Below are 20,880 nucleotides of genomic sequence, written 5' to 3'. Positions count from 1 at the left end.
TGGAGAAAGGGCTTCCTTCTTGCACGGTAGCCTCTCAGTCCATGGCGATGCAAAACACACTTGACTGTGGACACTGACACCTGTGTTCCAGAAGCTTCCAATTCATTGCAGACCTGCTTTTTGGTGGTTCTCGGTTGACTCTTGATCATCCTGAACAATTTTCTCTCAGCAGCAGGTGATAGCTTGCGTTTTCTTCCTGATCGTGGCAGTGACAAAACTGTGCCATGCACTTACGAACAATTGTCTGCACAGTTGCTCTTGGGACCTTTTAAGCTGCTTTGAAATAGCTCCAAGTGGTGTTCCTGACTTGCTCAAGTCAATGATTTGTGTTCCTGGGATTAGAGGCCTCACCTTTTCCCCTCCAAACATATTGCTGGGTATTGTGGCCAAACAGCTCCATTTTGGTTTCATCTGACCACAGAACTTTCCTCCAGAAGGTCTTATCTTTGTCCATGTGATCAGCAGCAAACTTTAGACGAGCCTTAAGGTGTGGCTTCTGGAGAAAGGGCTTCCTTCTTGCACGGTAGCCTCTCAGTCCATGGCGATGCAAAACACACTTGACTGTGGACACTGACACCTGTGTTCCAGAAGCTTCCAATTCATTGCAGACCTGCTTTTTGGTGGTTCTCGGTTGACTCTTGATCATCCTGAACAATTTTCTCTCAGCAGCAGGTGATAGCTTGCGTTTTCTTCCTGATCGTGGCAGTGACAAAACTGTGCCATGCACTTACGAACAATTGTCTGCACAGTTGCTCTTGGGACCTTTTAAGCTGCTTTGAAATAGCTCCAAGTGGTGTTCCTGACTTGCTCAAGTCAATGATTTGTGTTCCTGGGATTAGAGGCCTCACCTTTTCCCCTCCAAACATATTGATGGGTATTGTGGCCAAACAGCTCCATTTTGGTTTCATCTGACCACAGAACTTTCCTCCAGAAGGTCTTATCCTTGTCCATGTTATGTTATGTTTGGCCACAATAGGAGTGGTCAAGAGGAGTGGTCAAAAGTTCAAGCAGAAGCTTGTGGATGGCTACCAAAAGTGTCTTATTGCAGGTAAACTTGCCAAGGGACATGTAAGCAAATATTAACATTGCTGTATGTATACTTTTGACCCTCACATTTTCAGTAGAGCCATAATAAATTCATAAAAGAAGCAAACTTCATGAATGTTTTTTGTGACCAACAAGTATGTGCTCCAATCACTACATCACAAAAAAATACGAGTTGTAGAAATGATTGTAAAGTCAAGACAGCCATGACATGATGTTCTTTACAAGTGTATGTACACTTTTGACCAGGACTGTATATTTAAGTCGGACGGCAGCTCTGAAGCTGTTTGGTTGCATTCATCTCGTTTATTTTGGGATATTTGCAGAGCTGAGATGCTCGCTTCAAATGGTGAGTTTGTTTTCATTTGGTTTTAGGTTTTCTCATTGATGAACATCAAAACCAGACCAAAAAAATAAAATAAAACAAAAATACATCTGGTTCTGATCGAATAAGCTGAGTCATCAACTGGAAGGGTGCATGGGAGTTTGCCCAACCAGTCTACATGTGCTTTGTGGACTTGGAGAAGGCATTCGACCGTGTACCCCGGGAAGTCCTGTGGGGAGTGCTCAGAGAGTATGGGGTAACGGACTGTCTTATTGTGGCAGTTCGCTCCCTGTATGATCAGTGTCAGAGCTTGGTCCGCATTGCCGGCAGTAAGTCGGACACGTTTCCAGTGAGGGTTGGACTCCGCCAAGGCTGCCCTTTGTCACCGATTCTGTTCATAACCTTTATGGACAGAATTTCTAGGCGCAGTCAGGGCGTTGAGGGTATCTGGTTTGGTGGCTGCAGGATTAGGTCTCTGCTATTTGCAGATGATGTGGTCCTGATGGCTTCCTCCGGCCAAGATCTTCAGCTCTCACTGGATCGGTTCGCAGCCGAGTGTGAAGCGACTGGGATGGGAATCAGCACCTCCAAGTCCGAGTCCATGGTTCTCTCCCGGAAAAGGGTGGAGTGCCATCTCCGGGTTGGGGAGGAGATCTTGCCCCAAGTGGAGGAGTTCAAGTACCTCGGAGTCTTGTTCACGAGTGGGGGAAGAGTGGATCGTGAGATCGACAGGCGGATCGGTGCGGCGTCTTCAGTAATGCGGACGCTGTATCGATCCGTTGTGGTGAAGAAGGAGCTGAGCCGGAAGGCAAAGCTCTCGATTTACCGGTCGATCTACGTTCCCATCCTCACCTATGGTCATGAGCTTTGGGTCATGACCGAAAGGACAAGATCACGGGTACAAGCGGCCGAAATGAGTTTCCTCCGCCGAGTGGCGGGGCTCTCCCTTAGAGATAGGGTGAGAAGCTCTGTCATTCGGGGGGAGCTCAAAGTAAAGCCGCTGCTCCTCCACATCGAGAGGAGCCAGATGAGGTGGTTCGGGCATCTGGTCAGGATGCCACCCGAACGCCTCCCTAGGAAGGTGTTTCGGGCACGTCCGACCGGTAGGAGGCCACGGGGAAGACCCAGGACACGCTGGGAAGACTATCTCTCCCGGCTGGCCTGGGAACGCCTCAGGATCCCCCGGGAGGAGCTGGATGAAGTGGCTGGGGAGAGGGAAGTCTGGGCATCCCTGCTTAAGCTGCTGCCCCCGCGACCCGACCTCGGATAAGCGGAAGAAGATGGATGGATGGATGGATCAACTGGAAGTCAACGTGTTCAAATGCTTAGTTTAGTTTGAGCTTCAGAACGCGTTATAATGATGTCATGGGATCCCCCCCCTGCCCTACCCCGTAGAAAGTGGGTCACATTCCGCCAAGCACCATTACTGGGGTTTGTTTGTCCCTGCTTCATGTAAGAAAAGTTACAAATGGCTGTTTTTGTTGGTGGATTGTTCCACTCACAGTTCAGTGACTCAGACGCTTGCTGATGCTAAACAGCCAAGCTCTCTGTGCTCTGTCAGTAGTGGACCGGCAAAGTGGAATGTACCATGCGGGGGGTGGGTTAGTAGTAGTAGTAATCCCGTTAGCTGGACTAATCAAAACAAAACCTTGATGGAAGTTGTTGGAATAATTGTTTCTAAGTTATCACAAAAACTTTGTGTTACATTGAGTGCCCGGCAAAGAAGACAAAAGCTGTCTTTGAAACCTACCAAGAAGAAGGCTCGTAAAACTCCACTGTGTACGCGAGAAAGCAACATGAAGGGTTTTCTGTTTTCTTTCATGTATGGTAATCAACAGAAATATATTGTCCTAACCCAAGGACTTCAAAGCAGAGAGAAGGCAGGATCTGCCCAATTTCCAGACGACCTCTTTTTGAACCTCCTTTTTCAACTGCTTCACGAACCTTTTCTTTTGAACTGTTCTGTAACCAAAGGCAACGCTGTTTACGACCCACTTCCCTCTGGAATCAGCTGTGGTCATGTGGTCGGAGAAAGTAAAATAAAGGAGGAGGAGTACAATCTTTCGCCAGAGCGTGCTGGGGATTGTACAAGAGTACAATGTCCCGGCGTCTCTCCTCAATTGAGTCCAAATTGAATTCTGTCTCTGTTTAATTCTTTGCCTCTTGTCTTGTTTAATAACTGTCATCAAATGTTTGAACCTGACAGAAGTAACAATGGGACGTAAACAGGAGATTATTGTACTGTCATTTCACATTGAACTCAAAAATACTAACATCCTTTCAAAGTCTTTGTGATAATGCCTCCTCATCCTTCGCGGAGTCCAGCAGGTGATGAAAGCACCTTTTGGAGACACGAGACGGAATAAAAAGACGTTTTAAAACCGGAGATCTCATAGAAGTTGTGTGAGAAAACCAAATTCACCAGACTCACATTAATTTTCATTTCAGTAGCTGGACTAATCAAAACAAAACCTTGATGGAAGTTGTTGGAATAATTGTTTCTAAGTTATCACAAAAACTTTGTGTTACATTGAGTGCCCGGCAAGAAGACAAAAGCTGTCTTTGAAACCTACCAAGAAGAAGGCTCGTAAAACTCCACTGTGTAAGCGGGAAAGCAACATGAAGGGTTTTCTGTTTTCTTTCATGTATGGTAATCAACAGAAATTATTGTTCTAACCCAAAGCAGAGAGAAGGCAGGATCTGCCCAATTTCCAGACGACCTCTTTTTGAACCTCCTTTTTCAACTTTTTGAACTGCTTCACGAACCTGTTTTTTAACTCGTTTTACGAACTTTTCTTTTGAACTGTTCTGTAACCAAAGGCAACGCTTTTTACGACCCACTTCCCTTTGGAAGCAGCTGTGGTCATGTGGTCAAATAAAGGAGAAGGAGTACAATCTTTCGCCAGAGCGTGCTGGGAATTGTACAAGAGTACAATGTCCCGGCATCTCTCCTCAATTGAGTCCGAATTGAATTCTGTCTCTGTTTAATTCTTTGCCTCTTGTCTTGTTTAATAGATGTCATCAAATGTTTGAACCTGACAGAAGTAACAATGGGACGTAAACAGGAGATTATTGTACTGTCATTTCACATTGAACTCAAAAATACTAACATCCTTTCAAAGTCTTTGTGATAATGCCTCCTCATCCTTCGCGGAGTCCACCGCTGCAACGTCCATCGCCAATCTACAATCCATCTCGCGGTTTCCCCCGTCTCCTCACCGTCCCTTCCAAAACATCCACGCTCACCTTCTTTACACCACCGAGTGTTCGTTGTGGTGATGGTGGTGCAGGCCGCCGCTCAGCACCGTGTGGTTGACGGACGAGGCGGAGCGGTCGGAGCCCTCCGCCGCCGTCCCGTTGACGTTCTCCTGCCGCTGGCAGCACAGGATCTGCCGGAAGGTGGCGCTCATCTCCTTGTCGCGGTAGGAGTAGATGATGGGGTTCATGGCGGAGTTGAACTCGGCCAGGAGCAGGAAGAACTTCTCGTAGGTGAGCACGTTGCAGCTGGCGCAGAAGACGTCCAGGAGGAGGATGACCAGGCCGGGGGTCCAGCAGATGATGAAAGCACCTTTTGGAGACGGAATAAAAAGACGTTTTAAAACCGGAGATCTCATAGAAGTTGTGTGAGAAAACCAAATTCACCAGACTCAGATTAATTTTCATTTCAGTAGGGGTGTAACGGTACGTGTATTTGTATTGAACCGTTTCGGTACGGGGGTTTCGGTTCGGTTCGGTTCGGAGGTGTACTGAAAGAGTTTCCACACGAACATATTAAGTAGCCTTCTGCCTCTGTCTCTGTCAGTCCTTTACACAACACCCAGCATTGTCCCACCCACACAACCATCTGATTGGTTACACGCAGAGCGGTAACAGCCAATCAGCAGTGCGTATTCAGAGCGCATGTAGTCCATACTTGCCAACCCTCCCGAATTTTCCGGGAGACTCCCGGAATTCAGCGCCTCTCCCGAAAAACTCCCGGGACAAATATTCTCCCGAAAATCTCCCGATTTTCAGCCGGAGCTGGAGGCCACGCCCCCTCCAGCTCCATGCGGACCTGAGTGAGGACAGCCTTTTTTTCATGACGGGAGGACAACAGGGTGACAAGAACTAAATCATCCAGACTAGAGATAAATTGTATTATTATGTTTATTTGACCTAAAAATAAATATATTTATTAATTAAAAAAAAACAAAAAAAAACTAAATACATTTTTACTATATTTTGCTAAAAACATCAAAATTGATTGTATTTTTATTTGTATTTTTTCGTGACTCCTTATTACATCCATCCATAGAATTATACATTAAAATAAACACATTTGAAATAATTGATTTTAAATTATCATAATAATTCATTTAAAATGACCATATTTAATTATTAAAATAATTGCTTGTTTATCAACAACTTTAGCATTTTATTCATTACATTTTGAAACTCTCAGAAGCCAAGTTATGTTATATTCCTTAATGTTTATTTATGCAAGTTTGAAGTATCAATTATCTAAACACAGTTTTGTTTGCATATTTTCAGGATGTAGATATCTCTCTCTCTCTCTCTCTCTCTCTCTCTCTCTCTCTCTCTCTCTCTCTCTCTCTCTCTCTCTCTCTCTCTCTCTCTCTCTCTCTCTCTCTCTCTCTCTATATATATATATATATATATATATGTATATACAGGGCCGGCCCGTGGCATAGGCCGTATAGGCAAATGCTAAGGGCGCCGTCCATCAGGGGGCGCCACGCCAGTGCCACAAATGTTGGAGAAAAAAAAAGAAAAGAAAAAAAGTTGGTACTATTATTTCTAAATACAAAAAATAATCCCACGTTAATTAAAATGCAAAGTAAAGCCTATTTAATAGAAATATTATTTGTTACAACATTACGCCCCCTCCCCCCCCCTGTCCCCGCGCACGGTGAGCCCCCTCCCTTCCCGTATCATGACTCTTTTTGGACGTCACCACATCAAAAAATCAACACAAGATGTCAAAACGGCCAAAACTGTCAGGTGCCCAGGGAAGAAAAAAGAGAAAAGAAGAGGAGGAGAAACGAGAAAAGACAAGAGGTAGCAGGTAGATAACGTTAGCCTACATGAAATTATTTGTCTGTTACAGAATGTGATAGTAACCCGGCTTTTTAGCATTAAGCTAATGTCACATGATTCGGCAATTGTTAATCAATAAATAGCTAGTTCTGTTTTAACGTCGGGTTAATATTGTGGAGGGGGCTAAATTGTTATGGAAAATAATAATGTAACGTTAGGTAATTACAGTACTCCCACCTTACATTCCTCAGGGACATTTGTATTAGATCTTTTAAGCAGCTGTTTTTTGTTTACATTGTTATTGCCTTCTGGTTAGCTAATGTTTGCCCTGCAGGTAATAGTCACTTTTCCACCCCTTTATATATTAGGTATAGTTGTAAGTAAAAAAAAAAGGTCAAAGACAAAGCTATTCGGTTTCTTGTGAGTATATACACTTCACTGCCGATGTGGGGGGGCGCCACCTAAAATCTTGCCTAGGGCGCCAGATTGGTTAGGGTCGGGCCTGTGTATATATATAATATGTATGAAATACTTGACTTGGTGAATTCTAGCTGTCAATATACTCCTCCCCTCTTAACCACGCCCCCAACCACGGCCCGCCCCACCCCCGACCACGCCCCCACCCCCCACCTCCCGAAATCGGAGGTCTCAAGGTTGGCAAGTATGATGTAGTCAGTGCTTAGCGTTTAGCAGGTAATCATCAGGCAGCGGACTCTCCCCAAATGATAATAAACACCTCCCAGTCAACTACTAGTAACATCACTATGAGCCCGTTGACCTTCTAGAAACCTAAACAGCAACTCAGCTCGCTCGCAGTCCTGGCTTGAGGCGAAGGCTAATTCGCTTTTAGCGTAACGTTAGCTCATTTTGCGGTGTGTGTGTGTGTGTGTGCATGTGTGTGTGTGTGTTACGGACAGCAAAGCCCTGTCAGTCTGTTATTTCACTTTACCTTTTTCTGTGTTGATTGAGCTGTGTTGAAGCAGCAAAAAAGGACAATATGTTAAATGAAGAGTTTCTGTCTCTGATAGTTGATATAATAATGTAAGTGCATCATTAAGCCTGCATGAACTCCATGGTGTTCAGGGAGGAATAGTCTCTCCTATTGCTATTGTACTATATATTTTTTCAGCTATAGTTACATTAATCATTAGAAATGCAGCAGCCTAGTTTTGAATGGCAGGGTCCCTGCTATCACATGTTGATCAAAATATAACATTTACATAATAAATCAACAACAGGCTTCCCAAATGCTGTAATAAATTAAGCATGATGAGTTGACTTGAAACTGTTTAATGTAGCACTTTTTATATGTAGAAGAAAAGTTTTGTCATTTTATTTAATCTGAGCAACAACTTGAGGCAGTTGAATGTTGATTAACGTGGGCAGAATTATTATAGTGTTCCCAATGTCAAAAGGATAAAGCCATTGTTTACAAATTTGGTAAATAAATAACCAAAAAATGTATATTTTGTTTTCTTACTGTACCGAAAATGAACCAAACCGTGACCTCTAAACCGAGGTACGTACCGAACTGCAATTGTTGTGTACCGTTACACCCCTACATTTCACACCACACACCATTTAGAGCAGGCCTGGGCAGTTCATTTGACCCAGGGGGCCAAATTTAGTGAAAAAATGTGTCTGGGGGCCGGTATATCTATTTTTAGGAACACTTGATTGATTGATTGATTGAAACTTTTATTAGTAGATTGCACAGTACAGTACGTATTCCGTACAATTGACCACTAAATGGTAACACCCCAATAAGTTTTTCAACCCGTTTAAGTCGGGGTCCACGTTAATTCATGGTAAAATAATACAAAACCTCACAATAATGTCTGATTGATTGCTAAAAATGTTATGACAGACCGCCTTGAAATAAATAAAGACTGTGGGATTTACAAAATAACTATGAACGATAAAACACTGAATATTGACAACATATATATGTATGTATATATATATATATATATATATATATTATATATATGTATATATATATATATATATATATATATATATATATATATATATAAATATATATATATATATATATATATATATATATATATATATATACATATACATATATATATATATATAAATATATATATATATATATATATATATATATATATACATATACATATATATATATATATATATATATATATATATATATATATATATATATATATACATATATATACATCAACTATATGATTTGCCTGAGATGCTGGACAGGACAAAAAAATAATAATAATAAAAAATAAATAAATAAATAAATAAATAATCAAAAAAAATAATAATAATAAAAAAAAAAATATATATATATATATATATATATATATATATATATATAGATATATATACATATACATATATATATATATATATATATATATATATATATATATATATATATATATATATATATTTTTTTTTAATTATTTATTTATTTTTTATTATTATTATTTTTTTGTCCTGTCCAGCATCTCAGGCAAATCATATAGTTGATGTAGATGCCCATATCGGCTGTTCAGATTTACTTTACAAAAGAGAACATGAAAATAAAGAATGTGGGATTTACAATATTAACTATGAAGGATAAAACACTGAATATTGACAACATATGAATGTCACAACCCCTCTCCATCCACTTATTTTACCATCAAGCAAAAGGCAACAAAAATGCAACAAACAGCGAAATATGAACGGAAGGGTAAAAAACCCCACCTATCTGATATATGTAATATGTCACTAAGATTTAGAACAGGAGAACTGGAGAAAAATCTACTCCCAAATTGTCCGGACTAGTAAAATCACGGCACGATAACTTAAAAATAAAGACAACCTCAGATTGTTTTCCTTGTTTAAAAATAGAACAAGCACATTCTGAAATTGTACAAATCACAATGTTGTTTTTGTTTTTTTTACAATTACCTGTTGCGGTTAATAGTATATATGCTTTATTTGTCGTTATTTATATTAACTAAATAAATGATGTGATAATGTTCATGAGTCAACTCATTGGTGTTCATTTTCAATCTATCAAGATTGAGTTATTTATGTAGTTTGATATCATTTTCCTCGACTGATGTGGTTTATGTTGTACATATGTAGCATCATCGACAAAGATACAAATAATTGCTATTGCGACATCTAGTGGACACATTTAGAACAGCAGGTTCTTTCATCCCAAAATGAGCAAACTCATCCCGCGGGCCGGATAAAACATGTAAGCAAGAATGGGAAATAATTCCACTTCAAAAATGTGTCTCCTCAGTTCCCAAACCTTTACTGAGTGTTGTTAAAAGGAAAGGCCATGTAACACAGTGGTAAAAATGCCCCTGTGACAACTTTTTTGCAATGTGCTGCTGCCATTAAATTCTAAGTTAATGATTATTTGCACAAAAAAAAAAGAAGTTTCTCAGTGTGAACGTTAAATATCTTGTCTTTGCAGTCTATTCAATTGAATATTGTCATGACTTGATCTTGGGTGTTTGCTTTTCCGGGATGCAACGGAAAGTTGGCACGGGCAAGACGGGAATGAAGGTACATGATTTATTTAAAGACTATATATACAAAAAAAAGGATCAAACAAAAAGCGGGCACAGTGGCGGAGAATAAACTATGAAACCAAAAGACTATAGCAAAAAAGTACAAATGAATAGCACGCACAGTGGCGGAGAAGAAACTATGAAAAACAAAAAGACTATAAACATGGAACAAAAACTTACTTGGCTTGGACAAAAATAGTTGCATGAAGAATGGACATGGAAAGAATGGACAGAGCATAAATGTGGTGAGGTCGTCAGAAAGACAAACTGAAAACAATGAACTTAAATACTACAGACATGATTAACGAAAACAGGTGCGTGACTCAAGACGTGAAACAGGTGCGTGACGTGACAGGTGAAAACTAATGGGTTGCTATGGTGACAAACAAGAGTGCACAATGAGTCCAAACGTGGAACAGGTGAAACTAATGGGGTAATCATGGAAACAAGACAAGGGAGTGAAAAGACAGAAACTAAAGAGTCCTATAACTAAACAAAACATGACTTAAAACAAAACATGATTACACAGACATGACAAATATAAGTTGAAAAGGATTTGCAAATTCTGTTTTTATTTACCATTTACACAACGTGACAACTTCACTGCTTTTGGGTTTTGTATTACCGACAAATTAGTCAATTTTGGATTCGGTTTGGTGGCTGCAGGATTAGGTCTCTGCTTTTTGCAGATGATGTGGTCCTGATGGCTTCATCTAGCCAGGATCTTCAGCTCTCACTGGATCGGTTCGCAGCTGAGTGTGAAGCGACTGGGATGAGAATCAGCACCTCCAAGTCCGAGTCCATGGTTCTCGCCCGGAAAAGGGTGGAGTGCCATCTCCGGGTTGGGGAGGAGATCTTGCCCCAAGTGGAGGAGTTCAAGTACCTCGGAGTCTTGTTCACGAGTGAGGGAAGAGTGGATCGTGAGATCGACAGGCGGATCGGTGCGGCGTCTTCAGTAATGCGGACGCTGTATCGATCCGTTGTGGTGAAGAAGGAGCTGAGCCGGAAGGCAAAGCTCTCAATTTACCGGTCGATCTACGTTCCCATCCTCACCTATGGTCATGAGCTTTGGGTTATGACCGAAAGGACAAGATCACGGGTACAAGCGGCCGAAATGAGTTTCCTCCGCCGGGTGGCGGGTCTCTCCCTTAGAGATAGGGTGAGAAGCTCTGTCATCCGGGGGAGCTCAAAGTAAAGCCGCTGCTCCTCCACATCGAGAGGAGCCAGATGAGGTGGTTCAGGCATCTGGTCAGGATGCCACCCGAGCGCCTCCCTAGGGAGGTGTTTAGGGCACGTCCGACCGGTAGGAGGCCACGAGGAAGACCCAGGACACGTTGGGAAGACTATGTCTCCCGGCTGGCCTGGGAACGCCTCGGGATCCCCCGGGAGGAGCTGGACGAAGTGGCTGGGGAGAGGGAAGTCTGGGCTTCCCGCTTAGGTTGCTGCCCCCGCGACCCGACCTCGGATAAGCGGAAGAAGATGGATGGATGGATGGATAGTCAATTTTGCAAGTATATTTAGAGCAGTAGAGAATAAATCTAGCTTCTTAGATACCAAGTTGATGAAAAAACAGATTTTTTGTTGTTTGTTTCAACTTGATGCCAGAAAATGAACAAATTGCAAAAGTCTTCGCCACAGAATGAATAATTCAATAACAATCAAGCAGCACAATTAAAACCACACTCACGAAATAAACACTATTCTTCTTGTTGACGTGTCGGCGTCCTCTGTTTCTCCGGAACATGTTTCTATCACCCCCTCGTCATATTTGCGCCATTCCAAAGTAATTTGGTTAAGAAATGTGAGGGAGGGCACGTTGCAGCGAACCTCTGAGTCATTGCTCATGAAATGTCAAGGTCAAGTGTGCTGAATGAAGTCAACAGAGGCCATTTGTCCAAACACGACTTCAACACATTAAGACAAAAAAAGGTCTTGAAGAGAAATGAGGACAGCCGGGCGTCTTGAAGGCAGGAATTTTTATCTGTCGGGGTTTTGCTGGCAGCAGCTGCGACAAAAAGGCTTGACTTCACTTCCCAGCAACGCAGGCCAACTCTGTGTTTCTACCACTTGTCCTTCATAATGTGTACAAAATAATAGGTGTATAAATGACACAATATGTTACTGCATAGACTAATTAGGAGTCTTTGTTTGTTTACTTACTACTAAAAGACAAGTTGTCTATTTTATTTAAGGACTAAGTGACAATAATAAACATATGTTTGATGTACTCTAAGATTTTTTGTTAAAATAAAGCCAATAATGCCATTTTCTGTGGTTCCATTTATTTAGAAAAGCACCGAAAAGTATCAAAATCATTTTGGTACTGGTACCGGTACCAAAATATTGGTATCGGGACAACACTAGTACAAACCCTGTTTCCATATGAGTTGGGAAATTGTGTTAGATGTAAATATAAACGGAATACAATGATTTGCAAATCATTTTCAATCCAAATTCAGTTGAATATGCTACAAAGACAACATATTTGATGTTCAAACTCCATCCATCCATCCATCTTCTTCCGCTTATCCGAGGTCGGGTCGCGGGGGCAGCAGCCTAAGCAGGGAAGCCCAGACTTCCCTCTCCCCAGCCACTTCGTCCAGCTCCTCCCGGGGGATCCCGAGGCGTTCCCAGGCCAGCCGGGAGACATAGTCTTCCCAATGTGTCCTGGGTCTTCCCCGTGGCCTCCTACCGGTCGGACGTGCCCTAAACACCTCCCGAGGGAGGCGATCGGGTGGCATCCTGACCAGATGCCCGAACCACCTCATCTGGCTCCTCTCCATGTGGAGGAGCAGCGGCTTTACTTTGAGCTCCCCCCGGATGACAGAGCTTCTCACCCTATCTCTAAGGGAGAGCCCCGCCACCCGGCGGAGGAAACTCATTTCGGCCGCTTGTACCCGTGATCTTCTCCTTTCGGTCATAACCCAACGCTCATGACCATAGGTGAGGATGGGAACGTAGATCGACCGGTAAATTGAGAGCTTTGCCTTCCGGCTCAGCTCCTTCTTCACCACAACGGATCGATACAGCGTCCGCATTACTGAAGACGCCGCACCGATCCGCCTGTCGATCTCACGATCCACTCTTCCCTCACTCGTGAACAAGACTCCGAGGTACTTGAACTCCTCCACTTGGGGCAGGGTCTCCTCCCCAACCCGGAGATGGCATTCCACCCTTTTCCGGGCGAGAACCATGGACTCGGACTTGGAGGTGCTGATTCTCATCCCAGTCGCTTCACACTCGGCTGCGAACCGATCCAGCGAGAGCTGAAGATCCTGGCCAGATGAAGCCATCAGGACCACATCATCTGCAAAAAGCAGAGACCTAATCCTGCAGCCACCAAACCAGATCCCCTCAACGCCTTGACTGCGCCTAGAAATTCTGTCCATAAAAGTTATGAACAGAATGGGTGACAAAGGGCAGCCTTGGCGGAGTCCAACCCTCACCGGAAACGTGTCCGACTTACTGCCGGCAATGCGGACCAAGCTCTGACACTGATCATACAGGGAGCGGACTGCCACAATCAGACAGTCCGATACCCCATACTCTCTGAGCACTCCCCACAGGACTTCCCGAGGGACACGGTCGAATGCCTTCTCCAAGTCCACAAAACACATGTAGACTGGTTGGGCAAACTCCCATGCACCCTCAAGGACCCTGCCCAGAGTATAGAGCTGGTCCACAGTTCCACGACCAGGACAAAAACCACACTGTTCCTCCTGAATCCGAGGTTGGACTATCCGGCGTAGCCTCCTCTCCAGTACACCTGAATAGACCTTACCGGGAAGGCTGAGGAGTGTGATCCCACGATAGTTAGAACACACCCACCTGATGTTCAAACTGATAAACTTTATTTTGTTTCGCAAATAATCATTAACTTTAGAATTTGATGGCAGCAACACGTGACAAAGAAGTTGGGAAAGGTGGCAATAAATACTGATAAAGTTGAGGAAGGCTCATCAAACACTTATTTGGAACATCCCACAGGTGTGCAGGCTAATTGGGAACAGGTGGGTGCCATGATTGGGTATAAAAACAGCTTCCCAAACAATGCTCAGTCTTTCACAAGAAAGGATGGGGCGAGGTACACCCCTTTGTCCACAACTTGTTGAACAGTTTAAGAACAACGTTTCTCAAAGTGCAATTGCAAGAAATTTAGGGATTTCAACATCTACGGTCCATAATATCATCAAAAGGTTCAGAGAATCTGGAGAAATCACTCCACGTAAGCGGCATGGCCGGAAACCAACATTGAATGACCGTGACCTTCCATCCCTCAGACGGCACTGTATAAAAAACCGACATCGATCTCTAAAGGATATCACCACATGGGCTCAGGAACACTTCAGAAAACCACTGTCACTTAATACAGTTTGTCGCTCTACTATGCGAAAGCCATTTATCAACAACACCCAGAAACGCCGCCGGCTTCTCTGGGCCATCATCTAAGATGGACTCATGCAAAGTGGAAAAGTGTTCTGTGGTCTGACGAGTCCACATTTCAAATTGTTTTTGGAAATATTCGACATCGTGTCATCCGGACCAAAGGGGAAGCGAACCATCTAGACTGTTATCGACGCAAAGTTCAAAAGCCAGCATCTGTGATGGTATGGGGGTGTATTAGTGCCCAAGGCATGGGTAACTTACACATCTGTGAAGGCACCATTAATGCTGAAAGGTACATACAGGTTTAGAAACAACATATGCTGCCATCTAAACGCCGTCTTTTTCATGGACGCCCCTGCTTATTTCAGCAAGACAATGCCAAGCCACATTCAGCACGTGTTACAACAACGTGGCTTCGTAAAAAAAAAGAGTGCGGGTACTTTCCTACTCAGTGGCCTAGTGGTTAGAGTGTCCGCCCTGAGATCGGTAGGTTGTGAGTTCAAACCCCGGCCGAGTCACACCAAAGACTATAAAAATGGGACCCATTACCTCCCTGCTTGATACTCAGCATCAAGGGTTGGAATTGGGGGTTAAATCACCAAAAATGATTCCCGGGCGCGGCACCGCTGCTGCCCACTGCTCTCCTCATCTCCCAGGGGGTGAAGAAGGGGATGGGTCAAATGCAGAGGACACATTTCACCACACTTAGTTTGTGTGACAATCATTGGTACTTTAACTTAACTTTAACTTTAACTTCCTGGCCCGCCTGCAGTCCAGACCTGTCTCCCATCGAAAATGTGTGGCGCATTATGAAGCGTAAAATACTGTTGAACGACTGAAGCTCTACATTAAACAAGAAAGGGAAATAATTCCACTTTCAAAGCTTCAACAATTAGTTTCCTCAGTTCCCAATTGTTTATTGAGTGTTGTTAAAAGGAAAGGCCATGTAACACAGTGGTGAACATGCCCTTTCCCAACTACTTTGGCACGTGTTGCAGCCATGAAATTCTAAGTTAATGATTACCGTATTTTCCGCACTATTAGCCGCACCTAAAAACCACAAATTTACTCAAAAGCTGACAGTGCGGCTTATAACCCGGTGCGCTTTATATATGGATTAATATTAAGATTCATTTTCATAACGTTTCGGTCTCGCAACTACGGTAAACAGCCGCCATCTTTTTTCCCCGTAGAAGAGGAAGTGCTTCTTCTTCTACGCAAGCAACCGCCAAGGTAAGCACCCGCCCCCATAGAACAGGAAGCGCTTCTTCTTCTACTGTAAGCAACCACCCGCCCGCGTAGAAGAAGAAGAAGCGCGCGGATATTACGTTTCATTTCCTTTGTGTGTTTACATCTGTAAAGACCACAAAATGGCTCCTACTAAGCGACAGGTTTCCGGTTCATGAAAAGACGCAATCTCTCCATCCGCACACGGACTACTATTTCACAGCAACTGCCTAAAGACTTTCAAGAAAAGCTGGCTACTTTCCGTGCATATTGTAAAAACAAGATAGCTGAAAAAAAGATCCGGCCAGAGAACATTATCAACATGGACGAGGTTCCACTGACTTTTGATATTCCTGTGAACCGCACTGTGGATACAACGGGAGCACGTACGGTGAATATTCACACCACAGGGAATGAGAAGTCATCCTTCACTGTGGTTCTAGCTTGCCATGCTAATGGCCAGAAACTTCCACCCATGGTGATATTCAAAAGGAAGACCTTGCCAAAAGAGACCTTTCCAGCCGGCGTCATCATAAAAGCTAACTCGAAGGGATGGATGGATGAAGAAAAGATGAGCGAGTGGTTAAGGGAAGTTTACGCGAAGAGGCCGGGTGGCTTTTTTCACGCAGCTCCGTCCATGTTGATATACGACTCCATGCGCGCCCACATCACGCTGGTTTTTAATATATTATTAAAGTTTGACTGACCTATCTGACTGTTTTTTTGACATTCCCTTTAGCGCAGTTAGATGCGGCTTATAACACGGGGCGGCTTATAGGTGGACAAAGTTTTGAAATATGCCGTTCATTGAAGGCGCGGCTTATAACCCAGGGCGGCGCCTTATGGTGCGGAAAATACGGTATTTGCAAAAAAAAAAAAAAAAAAGTTTATGAGTTTGAACATCAAATATGTTGTCTTTGTAGCATATTCAACTGAATATGTGTTGAAAATGATTTGCGAATCATTGTATTCCGTTTATATTTACATCTAACACAATTTCCCAACTCATATGGAAACGGGGTTTGTAGGTAGAAAATACAGAATTACACCTATTTTCTGGAAAATATCCCTTCTTTTCTAATGACAATGGACAAGTCAGCTACACTAGAACCATCCATCCATCCATTTTCTACTGCTTGTCCCTTCCGGGGTATGTGAACGACTACAATACCAACGGCCCTAAGTAAATAGTGAGCCTCTATCTGAAAAGTTTCCCCCCCAGGAGCATCTTTCATTTCCGCTCACCATCCTGCTGGTCTCATAGCGTCCATCCTACATTCCCTCGAGCACTTTGTACAGGACGGTGGAAAGGAGTATGTTTTTTTGGGGCGAACCGAAGTGAACCCCCCCCTCGCCTTGTCGCCGCTTGAAAATGTCAAATGTCGGGGAAAGAAACCGGAGAAGCCGAGAAGTCTGCGGAGGAACGTAAATAAACACAACCAAGCAAGAGTGGCTGGAAATTTTTTTTAAATGTCTGGAAAAGTATTGTGACATTTTCCAGGTCTTGTCGGGCAAAACTAATTAAGCTGGGGGCGGGGGGGATCACGCTTGGTGTTACTTAACTGCAGTGCTGAGACTGAATCAAATCACTAATCACCCTGAGACGACACTCAGGTATAGCAAGTTGTCATAATCACAATTTATTTCATTTTACATTTACAGTCGTAAAGAACATCATGTCGTGGCTGTCTTGACTTTACAATCATTTCTACAACTCTTATTTTTTTGTTTTTAGTGATTGGAGCACATACTTCACATGGCGGAACGTTCTGTGGTCGGATGAAACAAAAACGGAGCTGTTTGGCCACAATACCCAGCAATATGTTTGGAGGAGAAAAAGTGAGGCCTTTAATCCCAGGAACAGCATTCCTACCGTAAAGCATGGTGGTGGTAGTATTATGCTCTGGGCCCTGTTTTGCTGCCAATTGAACTTTAAGATCCTAAAAAAAATAGACGTGTGACCGACAGGCAACATTTTTTTTTTTTTTAAAGTGGAGTACCCCTTTAACTTTGGTTACTGTTTTTGCGAGCTTCACACTGCTGCCTTTTGCATCCTGAGAACACAAACGTGGTTCCAGTGTGACACTGCAAGTCATAATCGTCAAAATGACATCAAAAGAAGGCTTCAAATATCTTCAGTTGCATGTTAGGAATATGATAGTTTCACTTTGTACATTTAACAAACTAAAATGTTGAGTTTCACCTCTATATTTTCTAGAGAGATTACAAAAGAGTTTTGAAAATGTTACTAAATGTCTTGCGTCATTTCCATGTTTTATTTTGTTAAATTCTACAGAAAAATATGTATTTCTTAAATTAATTTCCAAAATTTATTTTTTGTACGCCTCTTAATTGATGCTAATCCACTTTTTTGTTATTTTTTTTCCAAATGAGAATGCATAAAAGAACTGATAGGAACTGACATCACATGGACAAAGATAAGACCTTCTGGCGGAACGTTCTGTGGTCGGATGAAACAAAAATGGAGCTGTTTGGCCACAATACCCAGCAATATGTTTGGAGGCCTGTAATCCCAGGAACAGCATTCCTACCGTAAAGCATGGTGGTGGTAGTATTATGCTCTGGGCCTGTTTTGCTGCCAATTGAACTTTAAGATCCTAAAAAAAATAGACGTGTGAACGACAGGCAACATTTTTTTTTTTTTAAAGTGGAGTACCCCTTTAACTTTGGTTACTGTTTTTGCGAGCTTCACACTGCTGCCTTTTGCATCCTGAGAACACAAACGTGGTTCCAGTGTGACACTGCAAGTCATAATCGTCAAAATGACATCAAAAGAAGGCTTCAAATATCTTCAGTTGCATGTTAGGAATATGATAGTTTCACTTTGTACATTTAAACAAACTAAAATGTTGAGTTTCACCTCTATATTTTCTAGGGAGATTACAAAAGAGTTTTGAAAATGTTACTAAATGTCACATTCTTGCGTCATTTCCATGTTTTATTTTGCTAAATTCTACAGAAAAATATGTATTTCTTAAATTAATTTCCAAAATTTATTTTTTGTACGCCTCTTAATTGATGCTAATCCACTTTTTTGTTATTTTTTTTCCAAATGAGAATGCATAAGAGAACTGATAGGAACTGACATCACATGGACAAAGATAAGACCTTCTGGAGGAAAGTTCTGTGGTCAGATGAAACAAAAATGGAGCTGTTTGGCCACAATACCCAGCAATATGTTTGGAGGCCTTTAATCCCAGGAACACCATACCTACCGTAAAGCATGGTGGTGGTAGTATTATGCTCTGGGCCTGTTTTGCTGCCAATTGAACTTTAAGATCCTAAAAAAAATAGACGTGTGAACGACAGGCAACATTTTTTTTTTTTTAAAGTGGAGTACCCCTTTAACTTTGGTTACTGTTTTTGCGAGCTTCACGCTTCACACTGCTAGCTGCATTTTGCATCCTGAGAACACAAACTTGGTTCCAGTGTGACACTGCAAGTCATAATCGTCAAAATGACATCAAAAGAAGGCTTCAAAGATCTTCAGTTGCATGTTAGGAATATGATAGTTTCACTTTGTCATACTTGCCAACCTTGAGACCTCCGATTTCGGGAGGTGGGGGGTGGGGGATGGGGGGTGGGGGCGTGGTCGGGGTGGGGCGTGGTTGGGGGCGTGGTTAAGATATATATATATATATATATATATATATATATATATATATATATATAAGAAATACTTGACTTTCAGTGAATTCTAGCTATATATATATATATTTTTTTTTATTACACACACACACACACACACACATATATATATATATATATATATATATATATATATATATATATATATAAAAAGAAATACTTGAATTTCAGTGTTCATTTATTTACACATATACACACACATAACACCAGGCCCGGCCCTAACCAATCTGGCGCCCTAGGCAAGATTTTAGGTGGCGCCCCCCCACATCGGCAGTGAAGTGTATATACTCACAAGAACCCGAATAGCTTTGTCTTTGACCTTTTTTTTTTACTTACAACTATACCTAATATATAAAGGGGTGGAAAAGTGACTATTACCTGCAGGGCAAACATTAGCTAACCAGAAGGCAATAACAATGTAAACAAAAAACACCTGCTTAAAAGATCTAATACAAATGTCCCTGAGGAATGTAAGGTGGGAGTACTGTAATTACCTAACGTTACATTATTATTTTCCATAACAATTTAGCCCCCTCCACAATATTAACCCGACGTTAAAACAGAACTAGCTATTTATTGATTAGCAATTGCCGACTCATGTAACATTAGCTTAATGCTAAAAAGCCAGGTTACTATCACATTCTGTAACACAAATAATTTCATGTAGGCTAACGTTACCTACCTGCTACCTCTGTCTTTTCTCGTTTCTCCTCCTCTTCTTTTCTCTTTTTTCTTCCCTGGGCACCTGACAGTTTTGGCCGTTTTGACATCTTGTGTTGATTTTTTGGTTTTGGTGACGTCCAAAAAGAGTCATGATACGGGAAGGGAGGGGGCGCACCGTGCGGGGGGAGGAGGGGGGGCGTAATGTTGTAACAAATAATATTTCTATTAAATAGGCTTTACTTTGCATTTTAATTAACGTGGGATTATTTTTTGTATTTAGAAATAATAGTACCAACTTTTTTTCTTTCTTTCTTTTTTTCTCCAACATTTGTGGCACTGGCGTGGCGCCCCCTGATGGACGGCGCCCTTAGCATTTGCCTATACGGCCTATGCCACGGGCCGGCCCTGCACCTGGGGATAAGTTGATTGGCAACACTAAATTGGCCCTAGTGTGTGGATGTGAGTGTGAATGTTGTCTGTCTATCTGTGTTGGCCCTGCGATGAGGTGGCGACTTGTCCAGGGTGTACCCCGCCTTCCGCCCGATTGTAGCTGAGATAGGCTCCAGCGCCCCCCGCGACCCCAAAAGGGAATAAGCGGTAGAAAATGGATGGATGGATGGATGGTATGACTCGGCTGGGGTTTGAACTCACAACCTACTAGAGATGCGCGGTTTGCGGACACAACCGCGGAGTCCGCGGATTATCCGCGGATCGGGCGGATGAAATTAAAAACAATAAGATTTTATCCGCTCGCGGGTCGGGTCGGGCGGATTAATTAGATTTTTTTTTTTTTTTTTGATTTTTTTTGCGGGTGGCAGTTAAACCAATTGGGAAATATATATACATAGTTAAATGTTGTTACCCACATACGAAAAACGAGCAGGCACCTGCTGCATATGCCACAACAGAAGAAAAAAAAAGAAAAGAGATGGACACTTTTACGGAGCGGAGAAGGGACGCCTCGCCGGG

The 20,880-nt window shown here is 42.5% G+C and overlaps 1 protein-coding gene across 2 annotated transcripts in view; it reads right to left on the bottom strand.

Annotated features, from left to right (window-relative positions):
* Window positions 1-3,317: 3,317 nt before the first annotated feature.
* lpar1 (lysophosphatidic acid receptor 1) overlaps window positions 3,318-20,880 on the bottom strand; it is a 207,849-nt gene continuing 190,286 nt past the window's right edge. For both annotated transcript variants that reach the window (XM_061980902.2, XM_061980903.2), the window contains exon 3: window positions 3,318-4,937. In XM_061980902.2, the coding sequence (XP_061836886.1) occupies window positions 4,621-4,937 (317 nt within the window). In that variant the 3' untranslated portion in view covers window positions 3,318-4,620. The remainder of the gene's footprint in view (window positions 4,938-20,880) is intronic.

The sequence above is a fragment of the Nerophis lumbriciformis genome, linkage group LG20 (assembly GCF_033978685.3).
Source record: "Nerophis lumbriciformis linkage group LG20, RoL_Nlum_v2.1, whole genome shotgun sequence".
NCBI classification, from domain to species: domain Eukaryota; kingdom Metazoa; phylum Chordata; class Actinopteri; order Syngnathiformes; family Syngnathidae; genus Nerophis; species Nerophis lumbriciformis.
The sequence above is the reverse complement of the archived record's forward strand: the minus strand, read 5'-3'. Positions and strand labels throughout refer to the sequence as shown.